At 64.1% G+C, this 16,605-nt stretch overlaps 4 protein-coding genes across 8 annotated transcripts; 2 read left to right on the forward strand and 2 right to left on the reverse strand.

Annotated features, from left to right (window-relative positions):
- Positions 1-1,536: 1,536 nt before the first annotated feature.
- Positions 1,537-6,382, forward strand: LOC138105566 (uncharacterized). Of its 4 annotated transcripts, none has more exons than XM_069005703.1 (5): positions 1,537-1,649; positions 2,841-2,967; positions 3,584-3,658; positions 3,855-3,953; positions 4,160-6,382. In XM_069005703.1, the coding sequence occupies exons 1-5, from the start codon at positions 1,632-1,634 to the stop codon at positions 5,188-5,190; spliced, it is 1,350 nt and encodes a 449-aa protein (XP_068861804.1). In that variant the 5' UTR covers positions 1,537-1,631; the 3' UTR covers positions 5,191-6,382. The 4 variants fall into 4 exon arrangements, with proteins under 4 accessions (XP_068861804.1, XP_068861805.1, XP_068861806.1 ...); XM_069005704.1 differs by having other exon boundaries at positions 4,163-6,382; XM_069005705.1 differs by lacking the exon at positions 3,855-3,953.
- Positions 6,383-9,162: 2,780 nt separating this feature from the next.
- LOC138105567 (cathelicidin-B1-like) lies at positions 9,163-10,225 on the forward strand. The gene is made up of 4 exons (XM_069005707.1): positions 9,163-9,405; positions 9,638-9,742; positions 9,839-9,922; positions 10,025-10,225. Exons 1-4 carry the CDS (start codon positions 9,163-9,165, stop codon positions 10,151-10,153), a joined length of 561 nt encoding a protein of 186 aa, XP_068861808.1. The 3' UTR covers positions 10,154-10,225.
- Positions 10,226-11,438: 1,213 nt separating this feature from the next.
- Positions 11,439-13,148, reverse strand: CAMP (cathelicidin antimicrobial peptide). The gene is made up of 4 exons (XM_069005708.1): positions 12,957-13,148; positions 12,298-12,405; positions 12,123-12,206; positions 11,439-11,579 (listed from the first exon to the last, which is right to left on the reverse strand). The coding sequence occupies exons 1-4, from the start codon at positions 13,128-13,130 to the stop codon at positions 11,469-11,471; spliced, it is 477 nt and encodes a 158-aa protein (XP_068861809.1). The 5' UTR covers positions 13,131-13,148; the 3' UTR covers positions 11,439-11,468.
- A 324-nt stretch (positions 13,149-13,472) lies between these two features.
- Positions 13,473-14,421, reverse strand: LOC138105569 (antibacterial protein PR-39-like). 2 transcript variants are annotated; one of them, XM_069005709.1, is made up of 4 exons: positions 14,178-14,421; positions 13,987-14,091; positions 13,829-13,912; positions 13,473-13,723 (listed from the first exon to the last, which is right to left on the reverse strand). In XM_069005709.1, exons 1-4 carry the CDS (start codon positions 14,334-14,336, stop codon positions 13,550-13,552), a joined length of 522 nt encoding a protein of 173 aa, XP_068861810.1. In that variant the 5' UTR covers positions 14,337-14,421; the 3' UTR covers positions 13,473-13,549. The 2 variants fall into 2 exon arrangements, with proteins under 2 accessions (XP_068861810.1, XP_068861811.1); XM_069005710.1 differs by lacking the exon at positions 13,987-14,091.
- Positions 14,422-16,605: the final 2,184 nt, after the last annotated feature.

The raw sequence follows: 16,605 nt of genomic DNA on the forward strand, positions 1-16,605 counted from the left end.
GATCGGGATCTGCCGGAGCCCGGGGCTGGGAATGCGGGCAGGACAGGGAGCTGCCCATGGAGCGGGAGCTGATGGGAAGCCCCCGTCCCGCCGCGTCCTCCCCGCTCCCCCCTCGCCATCCCCGTGGGATCCTCTCCGGCTGCGCAATGCCGCGAGGGGCCGGGAATGCCGAGCCCATCCTCTGCAGGACGGGGAGGCTGGAGAAGCTGCTCCCGTGCCGGGATTTATTCCGGGCGCTCGGGCAGGGTGCGGGGCCGGGGGCCGTGTCAGGCTGTGCCATTTCCCCTCCCGCGCTGCTCCCGGCATTCCCGGCCCTGTTATTCCCAGCTTTACCCCTCTCCCTGCACTACCGACCTCTCTCCCGCGTGCCACCATCCTGGAGCCGCCGTGGTCAGCTCGGGCTCCAGCCACGGCCACAGCGGCCACGGCCACAGCGCAGAGCAGCCACAGCCTCATGGTGTCACTGCCCCGGCTGGACCTTGGCCCCTGATGGCACCACGGTGACCCCGAAAGGTCAGTCGGAGCCGGGGCTGCCGGACACAGGGAGAGGAAAGGGCCGGTTCTGGATAAGGGCCGGAGGAAACATCGCCCCAGAACCGTGTCGGGGGGGTTCCTGCTCTCCCTGCACTCCTCTGGTGGAGTCCTGGAATCCTGGAATGGCCCGAGCTGGGAGGGAATTGAGGGATGATCCAGTCTTTTACCAACAGCAATTCCACATCCTGCTGCTGCTGCTCCAACAAACCCCACAATTCCGGATTCTGGGATTGTTCTGAAACCAAACCATGCTCGCTGTACCCATTTAGTGATCAGTGATTACTCCTGGCCACTCCTGCGGGTCCCTAGGATACGATGGAATTGGATTCATTCCAATTTTCTGGCTTTCAGTGGCGCAGGTGTGAAGGGTCCAGGCAGGACACAGGAATTCCATAGGGAATTCCAGCGGATAGATGGAGACTGCTTGCACGAGGTTGGTGGGAAGGGAATTAAGGAGAAGCTGCACACGGGAGAGGCAGAATCGCCGGGAACTTTATCCGAGAGAAGAGGGCAATCCAGAGGAGGCTCCGCCAGGAGCCAGCGCGGAGGGATGCGGGGGCAGCGGGAGGCACGGCCTCAGGTCTCAGGGAAGAGCATGGGAAAACCCGGAGTCTGGGTGGGATCTGAGATCATTTCTGGTGCAAAACCTGACACCTCTCCTGCTCAGTTTGGGATTTCAGGAGAACCGATGACTCTGGAGGCCTAGCGGGATGAGAGCGGCCTCGATGCCGCCGGGCTCGGGCTCTGCTGCCGGGGAACAGGGACGGGGCAGGAGGAAACGGCCTCAGGGAAGGGCCCGCTGGGACACCGGGAAAACCCCTGCAGGAAGGGGCTGTCCCGCCGTGCCCCAGCTGCCAGGGCCGCGCTGCCGCCCCGTTCTCGGCGCGATTTAAACGCCCCGGATCCGGGAATCACGTGCGGGGTCACCGCGGCGCTTCCGGGGCCCGCGGGGGGCCGCTTCCGGTACGGCAATGGCGGCGCTTCCGGCGTGGGCGGGGCCCGTACCGGAAGCGCGTGCGGGAAAGGCCGCGGAGCCGCCGGGACCCCCCGGAACCTCCCGGGCCCCCCCCCGAGACCCGCGGAGCCCCCCGGCCGCCATGGCGGGGCAGGCGCAGGTAGGAGCCGGGCGCTGGCGGGGGGAGCCCCGGGCTGCCCGCGCCGCCGCCCGGGCCCTCGATGTCCGCCCCCCCCCGAGCCCCCCCGGATCCGAGGGGGTCCCGCAGCGCCCCCTCCGATGCTGCTGGCGGGGCTTGGCCTCAAATGGGCAGGGACCCCCCAACCCCATCATCCCCCCATCACCCCTTCAGCCCCACCCCGAAAACCCAAATACCCCCCCAAATCACCCCCACGTCACACCCCCGATCCCACCCCATCACCCCCTCCATCGCCCCCTCCATTGCCCCCCACTCCCATTAAATTCCCCCCGAAGACCCCCATCCCTAACGCCACCCGTCACTCCCCACCCCGTCACCCCCCCAAAATCCCCATCACCCCCCAAAACCCCCCATCCCATTCCCCCAATCCCCCCCACCCCAAAACCCCTACCACCCCCCACATTTCTCCCCCACATCCCTCCCCTCCCCACTGGGATCGATCCCGGGGGATTTCCTGGGATGTGCTCTGGGGGGTCACAGGGGGCTGCCTGGAAGCTCCCCCCTGCCCAGCTCCAGGTGACCTGGGGGGGTCCTGGACTATCCCAGTCCCATGGGGATCATGGAGTGCTCCCAGTAGGAACGGTAAAACATATCCCGAGGAGCCGGATTCCAGTGGTTGGCACTGAATTCCAGCCTCTCCCAGATCCGCAGCTCCCCCCAGAGTGGGGAATGCACCTTCCTGGGATGGTGCCATCCACGGCCTCGTGTCCTGGGAGCTCCCCTGGCATGGGAGAGGCTTCTCCTGTGGGAGGGTGTGATCCCTGGGGAAGGTGTGATCCCTGGGGGAAGGTGTGATCCCTGAGGAGGGTGTGATCCCTGGGGGAAGGTGTGATCCCTGAGAAATCCCTGGGGAAGGTGTGATCCCTGGGGAAGGTGTGATCCCTGGGGGAAGGTGTGATCCCTGAGGAGGGTGTGATCCCTGGGGAAGGTGTGATCCCTGGGGGAAGGTGTGATCCCTGAGGAGGGTGTGATCCCTGGGGGAAGGTATGATCCCTGAGAAATCCCTGAGGGAAGGTGTGATCCCTGAGGGAAGGTGTGATCCCTGAGGGAAGGTGTGATCCCTGAGAAATCCCTGGGGAAGGTGTGATCCCTGGGGAAGGTGTGATCCCTGAGAAATCCCTGGGGAAGGTGTGATCCCTGATCCCGTGGCAGGAGCCGGTGACCTTCGAGGACGTGACGGTGTTCCTGAGCCGGGCGGAGTGGGACGCGCTCCCGGCGGGGCAGCGGGAGCTGTACCGGGATGTCGTGTCGGACACCTACGAGCTCCTGACCTCCCTGGGTAATCCCGGGAATCGCCCCGGGCAGGGGTCCCCTCGGGTGCCACCCCAGCGGGGCCGTGCGGCTTCCAGAACACTGAATCCCAGAGTCGAGGTTGGAAAAGGCCTTGGAGATGCCCAAATCCAACCGTTCCCCAGCACAGCCAAGGCCACCACTCATCCATGTCTCCAAGTGCCACGTCCACGTGGCTTTCCAATCCCTCCAGGGTTGGACAACCCTTTCCATGAGGAGTTTTCTCTAATAGGGGCTGATCAGGGAGTTTAGTGCTGGAAAAGGCAGGATTTGGGTCTGGGTTTGAGCACCCCTGGAAATGATTCCCTAAGATCAGGGAGCACGGTGGGATGTCCCACCCCTGGGAGCTGCTCCCAGGATGAGCAGGAGACATTCCCTCACTGGGAACGCCCGTCAGCGGAGCTGGGAGCTGACTCCCACATTTCCATCAGGGCTCTGCCTTCATCCTTGGGAGTAAATCCCTCTTGGGCAGCAGCTCTGGTTTCTCCCTCACTTTTCCCACATCCCAGAGGTGTTTCCATGCACGGTGAGGCACAGCCAGGGTGGCCCAGTCCTTGGTTTTCCCGTGATGAGGGACAGCACAAGGCTTTCTGTTCCATCCCCAGGTTATCCAGGCCCCAAACCCGACATCCTGCACCGGCTGGAGCGCGGGGAAGAGCCGTGGATCTGCCCCTCTCCAGGTGAGCAGCAACATCCCGACCCTGAGGGATGGAATTCACATCCAGGCTGGGCTCAGGGCTCCCTCCTCCATCCCCATGGCCAAGGAGCAGCTGGGATTCCTGGTGGGGACAAGGACAGGGCTCTTCATTCATTCCCATGGCCATGGAGAGTCAGGATTCCCGGCCTGGCCGGTGACATGCGCTGTTTTCCCTGCAGGACACGCCGGGAGCTGGCTGGAGGAGCCGTCCTCTGGCTGGTGGCCCAGAGCCAGTGGGTGCCAGGAGCTGGAGGAGGGGCCAGAGCCCTCGTCTCCAGGTGAATCCTCCTCCCTCCAGCCCCATCCCTGAGGAGCTCCAGCCCCATCCCTGGGCCACCTCCAGGGCCTCTCCCACTGCTGGGCTCTCCTGACATCTGGCAGAGGTTGGGATGTGGAGCCTAGGTGGTCCCGGACCAGGAAGAAGGGATGTTCCTCTTCCTGCTCCAGCCGGGAAGAATCCAACCCCTTCCCACCCCTCTCCCAGCAGGATGGAGCATGTCGTGCTGTCTCCAGGCCAGGAGGCTCCTGAAGAAGTTTGGCTGTCACGAGGGAAGGAGCAAATTCCTGTCGGAAGCGGACAGTGGAGTGGGGAGCCAAGTCTGGCCATGGCTCGTGAAGGAGGAAGTGGAGGAGAAACCTGAACTGATGGAAAACCTAATCCCGAGCGAGACGTTCCTGCTTCATTCCGTGACGAAGCAGCAGAGCGTGTGTCCTTGGGGACAGCTGTGGGATCGCGCTGAGGAGAGGAATCACGGCCACGCCCGAAACCACGGACACGCCTCGGGAGAGGCGACGCTTCTCCTGGGAAACCGGGAGCTGCAGGTGGAGGAGCTGCGAGCGGCCGTGGCCAGGGACCACAGCTACTGCCTGCGGTGCGAGCCAGGAACGCCCTGCGCTCCCAGGCCGTGCTCGCTGTGGGAACACGACTACTTCCAGAGGCCCCGGGCCAGGAAGATCTGCAGACCCCACAGGGGTGGGGCCGCGCGCTGCCGGGTGGTGCGGCCGCGGTCCCGCTTCTGCAGGATGGTCCGGAAAGCCAGGGAGATCCTGCGGCGCTACCGGCCCTACAGGAGGTTGGGGTTGCCGTGGGCAGGCTGCTCTGGCTGCCACGCTGCTGCGCAGGGGACAAACCCCGGGGCTTCTCTTCCGATGGATGCGGCTGCGCCGCGCGGCCTCCAGAGCGCCGGGAACGCCAAGGGGGCGACGTCGGAGGCGCGACGCTCCCCGAAGTGGATTTTGGGAACTGGGGCTTCACCCCCCGCCCCAATCCCGGCTGCAGGGGCGAGGAAGGGAGCGAAGCCTCTGAAGGATCCTGGAACCTCCTGGAAAATGAATGGACGTGTGGAATCCCAGGGGGGGTCGCTGAAGGCCGTGATCCGGCGTGCGCTGAGGTCTGTCAGGTACATGTTGAACTCCATGTGCCAGAAGTTCGAGCTCCAGGACTTCTCCCAAATGAAGAGCATCTGGCCCATCATCATCAAGATCGACAGCTTGGGGGAGATCGGAAAGCCCTGACTCCCGGTGGGAATCCTGGGATTGGATTCCCTGAGGCACAGCGCCCAATCCCCCACAGCCCCGGGGGCTTCAGGAGGAGAAACGTGGCAGAGGCGGATTGGGGGGGTTAAAACTTCCCCAGCCCTGAACTGGGATTGATTGAGAACCTTTGGAGAAAAGCAGTGGGAAAGGGGAGAATCAGTGTGGCTCGAAGGAGGAAAGAAGGAAAAGTGAGCAAGGGATCCTGAAATCCTGGACTCTGGGAATGGGATGGGCTGGAAAAGACCTTAAAAACCCACCAGGGATCGGGCTGTGCTCCCAGGGATCAAGGGACAAACGGCCTCAGGCTGTGCCAGGGGAGGCTCAGGCTGGGGTGGGTGTTGGGGTGGGTGCAGGGAAGGACAAAGGAAGGCTCCGTTCCAGTCGTGTGGAAGCATTTTCTTGGGACATCCAGGCTGCCTTGAATTCCCAGCAGCTCTGTGAGCCTCTGGAAATGGGTCATTAGAAGGAAAAGGTGATTTCTGGGATGTTCTCCAGTGCCCTTCCAGGGGGGCAGGTGCTGTTATGGGGACAGAAGGAGGCTCCAGGGAATTAAAGCAAACGGAACTGTGGAGTCCTTAATTCCCCCACTTTCCGTGCACATGGGGGCGGCAGGTGGAAAATCTGGGATGCTTGGATTAGGGATGCTCCCACCATGGCTGGTGCTGGTTCTGGCAGTGGGATGTTCCTGGCAGCTGCGGGGGGTTGACTTTGGGGCTTTCAGCATTCTTCTTCCAGCCTCCCAAATAATTTTGAGGGAGCTGGAGGGGCTCATCCTGGAGAAAAGGAGGCTCAGGAGGCACCTTCTGGCTCTTGGGAATTCCTTGGAAGAAAGTCGGAGCCAGGAGGGGTCGGGCTCTGCTCCCAGGTGACAGGACAAGAGGAAACGGCCTCAAGGGTAGGCTCAGGTTGGATATTGGGAAAATTCCTCCTGGGAAGGGCTGTCCAGCCCTGGCACAGCTGCCCAGGGCAGGGGTGGAGGCCCCATCGCTGGAGGGATTTACCAGCCCTGTGCATGTGGCTCTTGGGGACATGGGGCAGGGGTGGCCTTGGACTCGGGGATCTCTGAGGGCTTTGCCGACCTCGACAATTCCATGAGTCCGCAATTCCCGTAAGGACAGTCCCGCCTTGTCGGTGCCAGCGGACAGTGAAACGGGACTTTAAAGCCAATAAAACCGGCGAAGTATCTCAGAAGCCGCTTTGTCCTGGCTCCAGGTGTGGTTTCAGGGCCTGGGGGGTTCCCGTCTCCTCCCCCATTCCCCAGCTCCCCTCCCTCCCCGCCCGCACCGGGCGTGGAAGCGGCGGCACCGGCGCCCAATGGCAGCGGGAGCTTCAGGTCACGTGCCGCGCTCCGCCAATCACAGCGGCGCCGCGCGGCCCGGGTGCTGTGCGGCCTCCCAACATGGCGCCGCCCTGTAAGCGCGGGGAGCGCGCCACTTCCGGGTCGAGGCGCGAGGCGACGTTGGGGGCGTGGCCTAGCCCCGAAGCGCGCGCGCGCGTGTTTACAGGCGTGGCCACGCCCCTCGGCGCGGTTGCCATGGGAACCAGGGCGGGGCCGTTGCCGTGGAAACCAGGGACGCACCGGGGCCTGGAGCGGGAAACCGGGACACGGAGGGACCGGCAGGGACCGGCAGGGACACGGAGCCGCTGGAGAGAGCCCAGAGGAGGCCCCGGAGCTGCTCCAGGGCTGGAGCCCCTCTGCTCTGGAGCCAGGCAGGGACAGCTGGGAATGTTCCCCTGGAGAAGGGAAGGACACAGGGAGAGCTCAGAGCCCCTGGCAGGGCCTAAAGGGGCTCCAGGAGAGCTGGAGAGGGACTGGGGACAAGGGCTGGAGGGACAGGACACAGGGAATGGCTTCCCAGTGCCAGAGGGCAGCGATGGATGGGAGATTGGGAATTGGGAATTGCTGGCTGGGAGGGTGGGGAGGGGCTGGGCTGGAATTGCCAGAGCAGCTGTGGCTGCCCCTGGATCCCTGGCAGTGCCCAAGGCCAGGCTGGACACTGGGGCTTAGAGCAGCCTGGGACAGTGGGAGGTGTCCCTGCCCATGGCAGGGGGTGGAATGGAATGGGATTTAAGGTCCTTTGCAACCCAAAGCATTCCAGGACGATTCCATGATGGACCAGACGTGCCCTCCCTTCAGTATCCCTGAATCCCTGACCTGCTGGGTTGGAAGGACCTTAAAGCCCATCCAGTCCCTCCCCCTGCCTCGGACTGGGAACCTTCCAGGTCAGATCAGGGTCTGGGTGTGGGAACAGCTCCAAGACAAACCCGAGGGTGTTCCGGAATGAGGAGCACGTCCTGGGAAGGGCAAATAAAGCCCGAGTCAGATTTATGAGCAGGGCAGAGCAGATTTATGAACCCTGGCTCAGGGCTCAGGGTTTGGTTTTGGGGGGGATTTACTCCCCTTCCTCTCAGAGGTGGGAGATGCCCGGGGAGTCACAAATTCCCAAGGAAATCTCACTGAATTTTCCCTTTTTTAGTCCCAAAATGGCCTCCAAGGATTTCGTGGCTGTCTGGAGCCTGCTCGGGGCTGGCACAGGCACCTAAAAATGAAATTTAAATCTCTTACATCTATTTTGAAGCTGTTTCTCTTGCTGTTAAATCCTAGGTGGGATACATGGGGAAAACGGGAATAACTGAGGAGTTTGGAAGGAGCTGGGAGAAATTTGGAGGGAATTCAGAAGGAATTGAAGAATTTGGAGGGAATCTGGGAAGGAACGGGGACAAATTCGGAAGGAATTGGGAAAGACTTGGAGGGAAGCAGAGACAACTGGAAGAGGTTTCTTCTGATGGAAGAGTCCAGGGAAAACGGGCTCTGGGAGATGCTTTGTGTCCACTGAGGTTGTCCAGAGAGACCAGTCAGTCCCTGGGGAGGTGTTGGAATCCCCATCCCTGGAGGTTCTTGGCGTGAGCCTGGATGTGGTGCAGGATAATCCCACCCGAGGTCCCTTTTCCATGGAAGGTTGGACCTGGAACGTTCCGGGGTCAGGCGGGGTTGTGCTGTGGGGCTGTGACCGACACCGTCCCTCCCCGGGGACTTCCCGGTGCCACCCCCTGCTTTGTCCCCGTGTGATTTACGAGGGTGTTTTCCATGGCCTCCACTGATCCCAGCTCCGAACCCTCTGTGTGGCTCCAGGGGGGGCTTGAGCCGAGGGTCATCCTCCGGGCAGGATCCTGGGTGTCCTCCTGGAGCTTCCTGCTCTCCTGGGGGAAGAGCGGCCACTCCCACGTTGGTGTTTGGTGAAACCCACCCTGTTTGCAGAGAGGGACAGGCCATAAATCAGCCCCGGGCTGGAAAACCCCATCCGTCTCCAGAGAATCAAGGAATTGTTGAGGGGAAAAGTCCTCAGAGACCGTGGAGTCCACCCAGACCCCAGCACTGCCAAGGCCACCCCTGCCCCATGTCCCCAAGTGCCACATCCACAATGGCTTTTAAATCCCTCCAGCAATGGGGACTCCACCCCTGCCCTGGGCAGCTGTGCCAGGGCTGGACAGCCCTTCTGGGGAAGGAATGCTCCCAATATCCAACCTGAGCCTCCCCTGGCCCAGCCTGAGGCCGTTCCCTCTCCTCCTGTCCCTGTTCCCTGGGAGCAGAGCCCGACCCTCACCTGGCTCGGACCTTTCATCCCACCACGCCCTGGACCATCCACGGCCATGTCTGTCACCTCTGTCACCCCCGTCCTCGCTGTCACCCCCTGGTAACACATTCCCTGCCCTGGTGACCCCCATGGCACAGGGACCCCAAACCCTGTGACCTTCTGCTGACCAAAGGTGACCGAGACACCCATCCCCGCTGACCCGGGGACCAGAGCGGGCTGGGCTGGGCTGGGCTCTGGGCCCGATTCATCCCACCTGGAATGTCTCGGTGTCCCAGCCCCCTGGAACGCCCACGGCAGCTCCCATAAAAGCGCTCCTGGCCCGGTGGGAAGCAGGATCCAGGATCCAGGAGCCAGGATGGGGCCGTGCCGGGCGCTGCCACTGCTGCTGCTGCTGCTGCTGCTCGTGGGGCTGGCCGGAGCCTCCACGCCAGGGCCGCAGGGATCCACGCCCGGATGGGACGGATCCACCCTGTCCTCGCTGGGACCCCGGGCCCTGAGCTACGGGGACGTGGTGGCGGCGGCCGTGGAGCTGCTCAACGCCAGGGCCGTCAGTCCCCACGTCCTGCGGCTCCGGGAGGCTCAGCCCCGGCCCGGCTGGGTGAGTGCTGAGCTCTCCCTTTCCAGGAGAAGCTCCAGGACCGGGCAGTGCTGGATCCAACCCTTGTGCCCCGTTTTGGGTCTGACCCCCACGGGATTGAGCGCAGCCGAGTCGGGGCTGAGCCTGACCCGTTCCAGGCTGGATGTGGCCCCTCCTGGGGCTGGCTCCGGCCCGTTGCGGGGCTGGGCACTGGGGGCGGTGGGGCCCTGATGGGTTCTGTCCCCTTTCCCAGCCCTCGGACCTGCAGAGCCGGCAGGAGCTGAGCTTCACCGTGGAGGAAACCACGTGCCGGACACCGGGAATGGACACCGGCAACTGCAAGAGCCGCTGGCTCGGGGTGAGGCTTCGTCCTGTGGCAACTGGGGATTATCCGGTGGGGAAACTGAGGCACGGGGGGGTTGGGCTCGCCCGTGTCCCCTCTGTGTCCCCACAGGCGGTGACCTGGTGCCAGGGCTTCGTTTTCCTGGAGGAGCAGCAGCCCACGGTGGAGCTCTCCTGCGAGAAGGCTCCGGCCGCGGTACGAGGGGGCCGCAATGGCTCCGTGTCCCCCCGGCTGCCGGGGGTGCCCCCGGTCCCTCCTCATCCTCCCAAAGTCTGACACCGCTCCTTGTTTTCCCAGTTCGGCCGGACCTGGAAGTCCAAGATCAAGGATTTCTTTGGCAAGGTCAAGCAGCGCTTTCGGGGCTTCTTCCAGTGCGGTCGGATTTGGATCCGGGACAGGCTCAACCTCAAGGCACCCAAACCCTGAGGGGACCCTGCTGTGTCCCCTCCCTGTGTCCCCTCCCTGTGCCCCCCACGCGGCTGCTTCACTGCCAATAAACGTCCCTGCATCGCTCCCGGTGTCACCCTGAGTGTCCCTGCGCCCCAACGGGGACCCCCGAGCGCTCCCGGACCCCCAAAATCCCCCCTGTGCCCAGCCAGGGAGCTCTGAGAACTGGGGACACCCTGCGGGTCACGAAGTGGGGCTGTCACGAGTGAGCGGCACTCAGTGGGGCGGATCTGGGGTCCCCCCAACCCTTCAAGGCCGTGGAGAGGCAAAGGGACCCCCCTGCAGGTGCCGCCAGACCCCCCGAGAGCCCCTCCCCAAATCCAGCTGCTTCCCGGCCCTGCTGTGCCGCCTCCTGCCATTGTCACCACAAGGGGGACATGGCGCTGGGATGGGGACGGCGCTGATGGCAGAGGGTCCCGGGGATGGGGGGAGTGTGATCAGCCCCCCTAAAACGGGCACGACACCGTCCTGGCCCCATGGGCACCACTGGCTCCCGCGGTCTCATCCTGGCACCGGCCTCCTGCAGGGACTTGGACCCCCGGGATTGTCCCTCCATGTCCCCAGGACACCTTGGGGGTCCCCTGGAGTCTCTGGGGCCCCCACAGAGGTGTTTGTGGGGTACAGACCCACAGGAATATGGGGGAACAGGAGGGCCACCCCCAAGGGGCTGCAGCCATGACCCTGCTCTGGCCACTTTTGGGGCACAGGGGTCCCTGAGCCCCCCAACTCTGCACCCCCCATGTCCCTGTCCCAAACTGGGTCCATCGTGGGGGTCCCCTCGGGACCTGAAACCCCCCCCAGCCCCACTCTTGCTGCTCCCCAGGGGACTCACGGTGTCCCCTGTGTCCCCCCCACCTCCCTTTGCCATCACTGCTGGTTTGGGGGGGACAAGGTTCAGGGAGGACAGTGACACTGTGGGGACAGTGACAGTGACACTGTGGGGACAGTGACACCGTGGGGACAGTGACAGTGACACTGTGGGGACGATGGTGGCTGGGATGTGAGCGGCCCCTTTTATGGGTGGGCCCCTGTGGGCTCCCCAGAGCAAACCCATCCCTGTACCCAGTCTGACCCCACATCCCTGACCCCACATCCCCTTGGGGACAACGTGGGGGAGCAGCCCCGTGTGCCAGCCGTGCCTCAGTTTCCCTGTGTGCCAGCCGTGCCTCAGCTTCCCCGTGTGCCAGCCGTGCCTCAGTTTCCCCATGTGCCAGCCGTGCCTCAGTTTCCCCGCGTGCCAGAGACAGGAGGAGCCCGGTGCCCACACGGCCATTCCCGATGGCCCTTTTATTGCTCAGCCCAAGCCCACGGAGCCCTTCAGGTGCACGTTGAACTTGACCTTGGGCCGGAAGTGCCGGATCTTGCCCAGGAAGCGCCCGAAGCGGCCGCGCTGGATCAGAACCGGCTGCCGGAGGGATGGGGGTCAGGGGGTGTGCCACCCCCCCCTTCCTTGGGAGCACACCCGGGACCCCACCCAGGACCCCATAGCAGGGACCCCACCCGCAGGATCCCACCCAGGACCCCACACCAGAACCCCCACTCGTGTCCCCCCACCAGGGACCCCACACCGGGGACATTTGGGACCCTAAATCCAGAATCCAACACTTGGGACCCCACCCATGTTCCCACACTCAGGCCCCACGCAGGATCCAACATCTGGGACCCCACACCCAGCACCTGCCGGGTCACTGCACCCAGGACTCCCCCAGGGCCCTGCACCCCACACCCAGGGCCCAGGGCCCCGCCCCATGGACTCTGCACCCAAATTCCCCACCCAGGACCCCACACCTGGGACACCCCACCCAGACCTGCGAGCTCCCCAGGACCCCCCACCCTCCATCGCGGGGGACGGAGCCATCGGGGTGTCCCTTTTAGGGGATGCGGGGCAGGGGGAGGAACCCTCCCACCCCACCCCACCCACGGGTGCCCCCCGGGGCCCCCCACTCACGTCGGAGGAGGCGTCGGAGCAGCGCAGGTCGATCTCGGGGGAACTCTGCAGGAGCTGCACCGGCCCCGAGCACTCCTTGATGACCTGGGGGGACACGGGGACACGCGGCGTCACCCCGGGGATGGCACCGGGCCCCCGTGTCCGCCTTCCTCCCACTCCTCCCTCTCCTCCTCACCCCGTTCTCCTTGAAGTCGCAGTCGTCGGGGTTGACGCGGGCGCTGGCGGCACAGTCCGTCTCCATCATGGTGAAGTTGAGTCCCTGCAGCGAGCTCAGCTCCATGCCCTGGGGACACGCGTGGGCAGCGGGGTCACGAGCGGGAGGGGCAGGAGCAGGGGGTCATGAGTGGGGGGTGTCCGGTGGGGGTGTCACTGGTAGGGGGTCACCAGTGGGGCGGCAATCGCTGGCGTGGGCTCAGCGCTGAGGGCTCACGGGGTGGGGACCGTGAGGGGTGTGAAGGGAGTGTCAGAAATGGGGGGGGGTCACGAGTGGGGTGACACTGCCCGGGCGGGGCGTAGGGGTGGGCGCTGTGCACCCCGAGTGGGGTACCACGAGTGGGGGGGACAGGAACAGCGGGTCACGAGTGAGTGGAGTGGGTCACTCGCGGGGGGGATTCACAGGGGGGGCTCAGGGGTTGGACTTGGGCAGCCCAAATCAGGAGTCATGAGTGGGGGATCACGAATAGGGGGTCCCGAGTGGGGGGCACTCACCGGAGCGGCCTCAGGGTCGGGCTGGGCAGCCCAGGTCAGGCACCACGAGTAGGGGATCACAAATAGGGCATCCCGAGTGGGGTGGGGGTGTCACCCGTGGGGGGGTCCCGAGTGGGGGGCACTCACCGGGGCGGGCTCGGGCTCCGCGCTGAGCAGCCTGAAGGCGTTCCGCACCTCGGGGCGCTGGTTGTAGGAATCCACGGCCTGGGCCAGCGCCTGCGTGTAGGCGAGGGGCGCCGGGGCGGGGAGGGCGCAGGCCCCCCCCAGCACCGCCAGCACCAGCACCCACGAGCTCGGCATCGCTGTCCCCACGGCCACCCCCGGGCTCCTTTTATCCCCCACGGGAGGTCGGGGACCCGCCCCGGGGCTCGGCTCCCCCCCTTGGGAAAGGCCCGGCCCCATCCCGCAGAGCGGCCGTTGTTTGGGGGGGGACACGCGGGGCGGGGGGGGCCCAGTGTGTCCCCGTGGATGGGCGGTGGCATCTGAGCCCCTCGGGGGTCCCCACCCTTGGGAGCCCCTTGGCTGGGCACGGGGGGGATTTGGGGCGCAGGCCCCCTCGGGGTCCCCGGTGGGGCACAGGGGACACGTTGCCCGTGTCAGGTTGGTGCCCGCGGGGTTGCACAACCCCAAACTTGCCCCATCGCTGTTGCCCAAGGCCGAGGGTGCCCCCCGGGTCCCCCAAACTGTCACCCCCATACACGCACACGTCCGAAATCTCTTTATTCCAGCTCCGTTGGGGACAGGGCGCGGCGGGACGGTCCCCGCAGGGACGCGCTGGGAGGGGGCCGGGGCCGCGGGGGGGAGGATGAGGATGAGGATGAGGAGGAGGATGAGGATGAGGAATGACCTGGGTTGGTGCCAGGGGAGCGGGGCTGGGCGCTGCCATCGGGCTGCTGCGGGGAGAAATAAAGTGGGTTTTCACTCCAGAGCCAACAAACCCCCCCCAACGTGAGCGGGACACGCGTCCCACCCCCGGCGCGGGCTCCCGGCGCCCTCACCGGCTCCCGGCCGCACTCCACCATCGAGAGCGGCACGTCGGGCAGGAAGGTGAACACGGACACCTGGGCCGAGCAGCGCTGCACCTGGGGACAGAGCGGCCTCAGCACCCCGGGGACCCCCCGCGCCCCCGGGTCCGGAGGTCCCGCCCCACGCTCACCCTGCCCGGGCGGCCCCGGCAGCCGCGGGGGTCCGGGGGGGGCCGGGGGCAGGGCGGCTGCCGGGCCGTGAAGTTGATGCTGAAGTGGGTCCCCCAGTCGAAGCTCTGCCGGGAGAAAAGCTCCGTGGGGACCCGCACGGGACGGGTGCCGGAGCCGGGAGCACCCCCCGCACCCGCACCCCTTCTCCTACCGTCCTGGCGACTCCCAGCAGCCGCAGCAGCCGCAGCTCCTGCCCGTGCGTCTCCAGCACGGAGCGCGCCAGCTCGCGGGGCGCGGGCACGGCCGGGGGCACGGCCGGGGGCACGGCGGCGCCCGCCGCCAGCAGCACGGCCCCGAGCACCAGCGCCATGCGGGCGGCACGGCCGGGAATGAGCTCGGGATCGGCCCCGGGCTCGGGATCGGCCCTCGGCCCGGCTCCAGGACAAACAGCGGCCCCCGTGCCGCGGGAAGGGATCGGGTTGCCGGTGTTTTCCTTGGCCCGGTGCCGCGGGGGGAAGCGCGCCTGGACCTGCAGGAGATGCGGCGATGCTGGAGCTCGGCAGGGCCGATCCCCCCTCCGTGGCCCCTTCCCTGTGCCTGCTCCCAGTTTCTTAGCACGCTGGTCCCACCGAGATCCTGCTCCTCCCGAGCCGGGAGCGACAGCATCCTCCTGGCTCCCACAGAGAAAAAGAAGCAGGAGCCCTCTGCCCTCTCCCGATTTCTTTACGCTATTTTTGGTTTTTAAGATCCCTCTCACCCTGCTCAGATTCATCCAAACACCCTATGCCCAGGTTTTCCTTGGATTCAGGAACACAGGGTTTGGCGAGGACTGCACTGTGTGGATCCCGCTCTCCCAGTTTGCCTTCCCTGGGTGAGCAGGTCTCGTTTCCCCAAAATTCAGTCTTTTCCTGTCGCCTTTGGAGCCAGGAGCTCCCCTTTCTCTTTGCTTCATTCACAATGGAAAAGCAAAGAGATCCCTGGGGAAGGAGTCCCAGGAAGCACATCTGGGAGATACCTGAGTCTCCCAGGATCACCGTGCCTGGGAGCAGCGCTCTGGAAGCCCAGGGGCCATCAACAGCCCCGGTGACAGGGAGCTGCTGCTCTTCCAAGGGTATTTGATCCAATATTCCCATTCTTACGGACACGAGCCCCAGGTGGGAGATGGTGGGAGGGAGAAGGGATAACAGAACACCAGGAGAGCAGCTCATCAGAGCCTCCTCTGCCCATGGAGATGGTCGGGATGGGTCCTGGAGAAGATGCCACAAGCAACAACTTCATTCTGATCCAAGTATTCCTGTTTTTTGTTTTTGTTCTTTTTTAAAGTCTGAGCAGCACAGAAAAGTCCAAAGGATTCCCATTCCTGGGAAGCCAGCAGTGGATAGGTGTGGAAGAAATGGATATGTGCTGATAGATCACATTTATAGCCAGATATGCTCATTATAGACCCTAATATATACACAGTACCCCAGTATAGACATCCACATGTACAGCCAGAGTCAATCCCAGGGATGCTGGGGAGCAGGAATGGACACGGGGAGCGGGGCTGGGGGGCACATCCCGCTCCTCCCAGCTCCCAGCCCCTCACAACGCCGGGATGGGGCCGGACACAGGGGGAGATCCCCATTCCCCGGCAGCTGGCATCAGGTCACATTCCTGCTGCCTGGCCCTGCCTGCCCGGAGGAGGTATGGCTGTGCCCAGGATGGCACGGGAAGAGCCGGGCACGGAGAGCTCCGGGGGGGATGGCGGATCACGGATCATGCAGGAGGAGGGCTGAAGGGCTGATGCAGGGAAGATGCTGCCAGGCAGCTCTTTGGCTCTGCCAGCATTCCAAAGTTTCCTGGCACAAAACCCACGGCAAAGACCTTTCCCAGCAGAGCACGACAAACTCACGTGTTTTCCTTGCCTCTCCTAAAATATCCCGGCCTTTCTGCTACAGCTGCCTCTTAGCCTTGGAAAATACCTCAATATTTAATTTAAAGGACATCCTGATAATCTACTTCCCATTTTGAAACCCTCAGGCTGTTGCCTGGAGTCGTTTCCAGCCATCCTTCTCCAGAGCTTGCCCAAACAATCCTGGTTTAACCGACCTTTTCCTCTTCCTGGTTTCTCCATCCTGTGGCTCTTGTGGAGAAGTTTTCCACATCAAGCTGAGAAAAACACGAGAAACTGGGGGGGGGTCTTGTGTAAGAAGCTCCTGGAAGCAACAGCACTGTTTGTCCCATTTGGAGACCCCCCTGTGTGACCAGGACCCCCCAAATCGCTGCTGATGCCCCTGGGGGGGCTCAGGTGGTTTTGCTGCTCCAGAAGATGCCGATGGATTTTCCAAGTCCTTGAAGTGGCTGTTTTTATGTCACAATGAAGCCTGTCCCCCTCCCTCAGCCCACAACGGTGCTTCCCAAAGGCGCAACCGCAGGAAAACCGATGAGGGATGGATGGATGGATCTGCTCGGCCACGGCTCCGGGGGAGGCCGAGGGGTCTTTGCTCGTACATAAACTCACCATATTTGACCTTTCAGGACCTTCAGCCCAAAAAGTTACAGGCGGGGGATTACTCTGTCAAGTTCCTTTGCGTTTGGATCGAGCACCTGGAAATCGTGGCACACTCGCTGACGACGAGATGCCCCCAAAATCCCCCGCG

This window comes from Aphelocoma coerulescens, chromosome 2 (genome assembly GCF_041296385.1).
Source record: "Aphelocoma coerulescens isolate FSJ_1873_10779 chromosome 2, UR_Acoe_1.0, whole genome shotgun sequence".
Taxonomy (NCBI): Eukaryota; Metazoa; Chordata; class Aves; order Passeriformes; family Corvidae; genus Aphelocoma; species Aphelocoma coerulescens.

What these genes read in the sequence shown, in the direction of transcription:
- LOC138105566 (XM_069005703.1), top strand. An exon ending in CGAGCTCCTGACCTCCCTGG is followed by an intron (nt 2,968 to 3,583) that starts GTAATCCCGGGA and finishes TTCCATCCCCAG; the next exon opens with GTTATCCAGGCCCCAAACCC. An exon ending in GTGGATCTGCCCCTCTCCAG is followed by an intron (nt 3,659 to 3,854) that starts GTGAGCAGCAAC and finishes TTTTCCCTGCAG; the next exon opens with GACACGCCGGGAGCTGGCTG.
- LOC138105567 (XM_069005707.1), top strand. Translation starts at nt 9,163, where the DNA reads ATGGGGCCGTGCCGGGCGCTGCCACTGCTGCTGCTGCTGCTGCTGCTC. An exon ending in CTCAGCCCCGGCCCGGCTGG is followed by an intron (nt 9,406 to 9,637) that starts GTGAGTGCTGAG and finishes CCCCTTTCCCAG; the next exon opens with CCCTCGGACCTGCAGAGCCG. An exon ending in GCAAGAGCCGCTGGCTCGGG is followed by an intron (nt 9,743 to 9,838) that starts GTGAGGCTTCGT and finishes GTGTCCCCACAG; the next exon opens with GCGGTGACCTGGTGCCAGGG.
- CAMP (XM_069005708.1), bottom strand. Translation starts at nt 13,130, where the DNA reads ATGCCGAGCTCGTGGGTGCTGGTGCTGGCGGTGCTGGGGGGGGCCTGC. An exon ending in CGGAGCCCGAGCCCGCCCCG is followed by an intron (nt 12,406 to 12,956) that starts GTGAGTGCCCCC and finishes GCGTGTCCCCAG; the next exon opens with GGCATGGAGCTGAGCTCGCT. An exon ending in GCTCCGACGCCTCCTCCGAC is followed by an intron (nt 11,580 to 12,122) that starts GTGAGTGGGGGG and finishes TCCCTCCGGCAG; the next exon opens with CCGGTTCTGATCCAGCGCGG.
- LOC138105569 (XM_069005709.1), bottom strand. Translation starts at nt 14,336, where the DNA reads ATGGCGCTGGTGCTCGGGGCCGTGCTGCTGGCGGCGGGCGCCGCCGTG. An exon ending in TGCTGGGAGTCGCCAGGACG is followed by an intron (nt 14,092 to 14,177) that starts GTAGGAGAAGGG and finishes TTCTCCCGGCAG; the next exon opens with AGCTTCGACTGGGGGACCCA. An exon ending in TGGAGTGCGGCCGGGAGCCG is followed by an intron (nt 13,724 to 13,828) that starts GTGAGGGCGCCG and finishes TTCTCCCCGCAG; the next exon opens with CAGCCCGATGGCAGCGCCCA.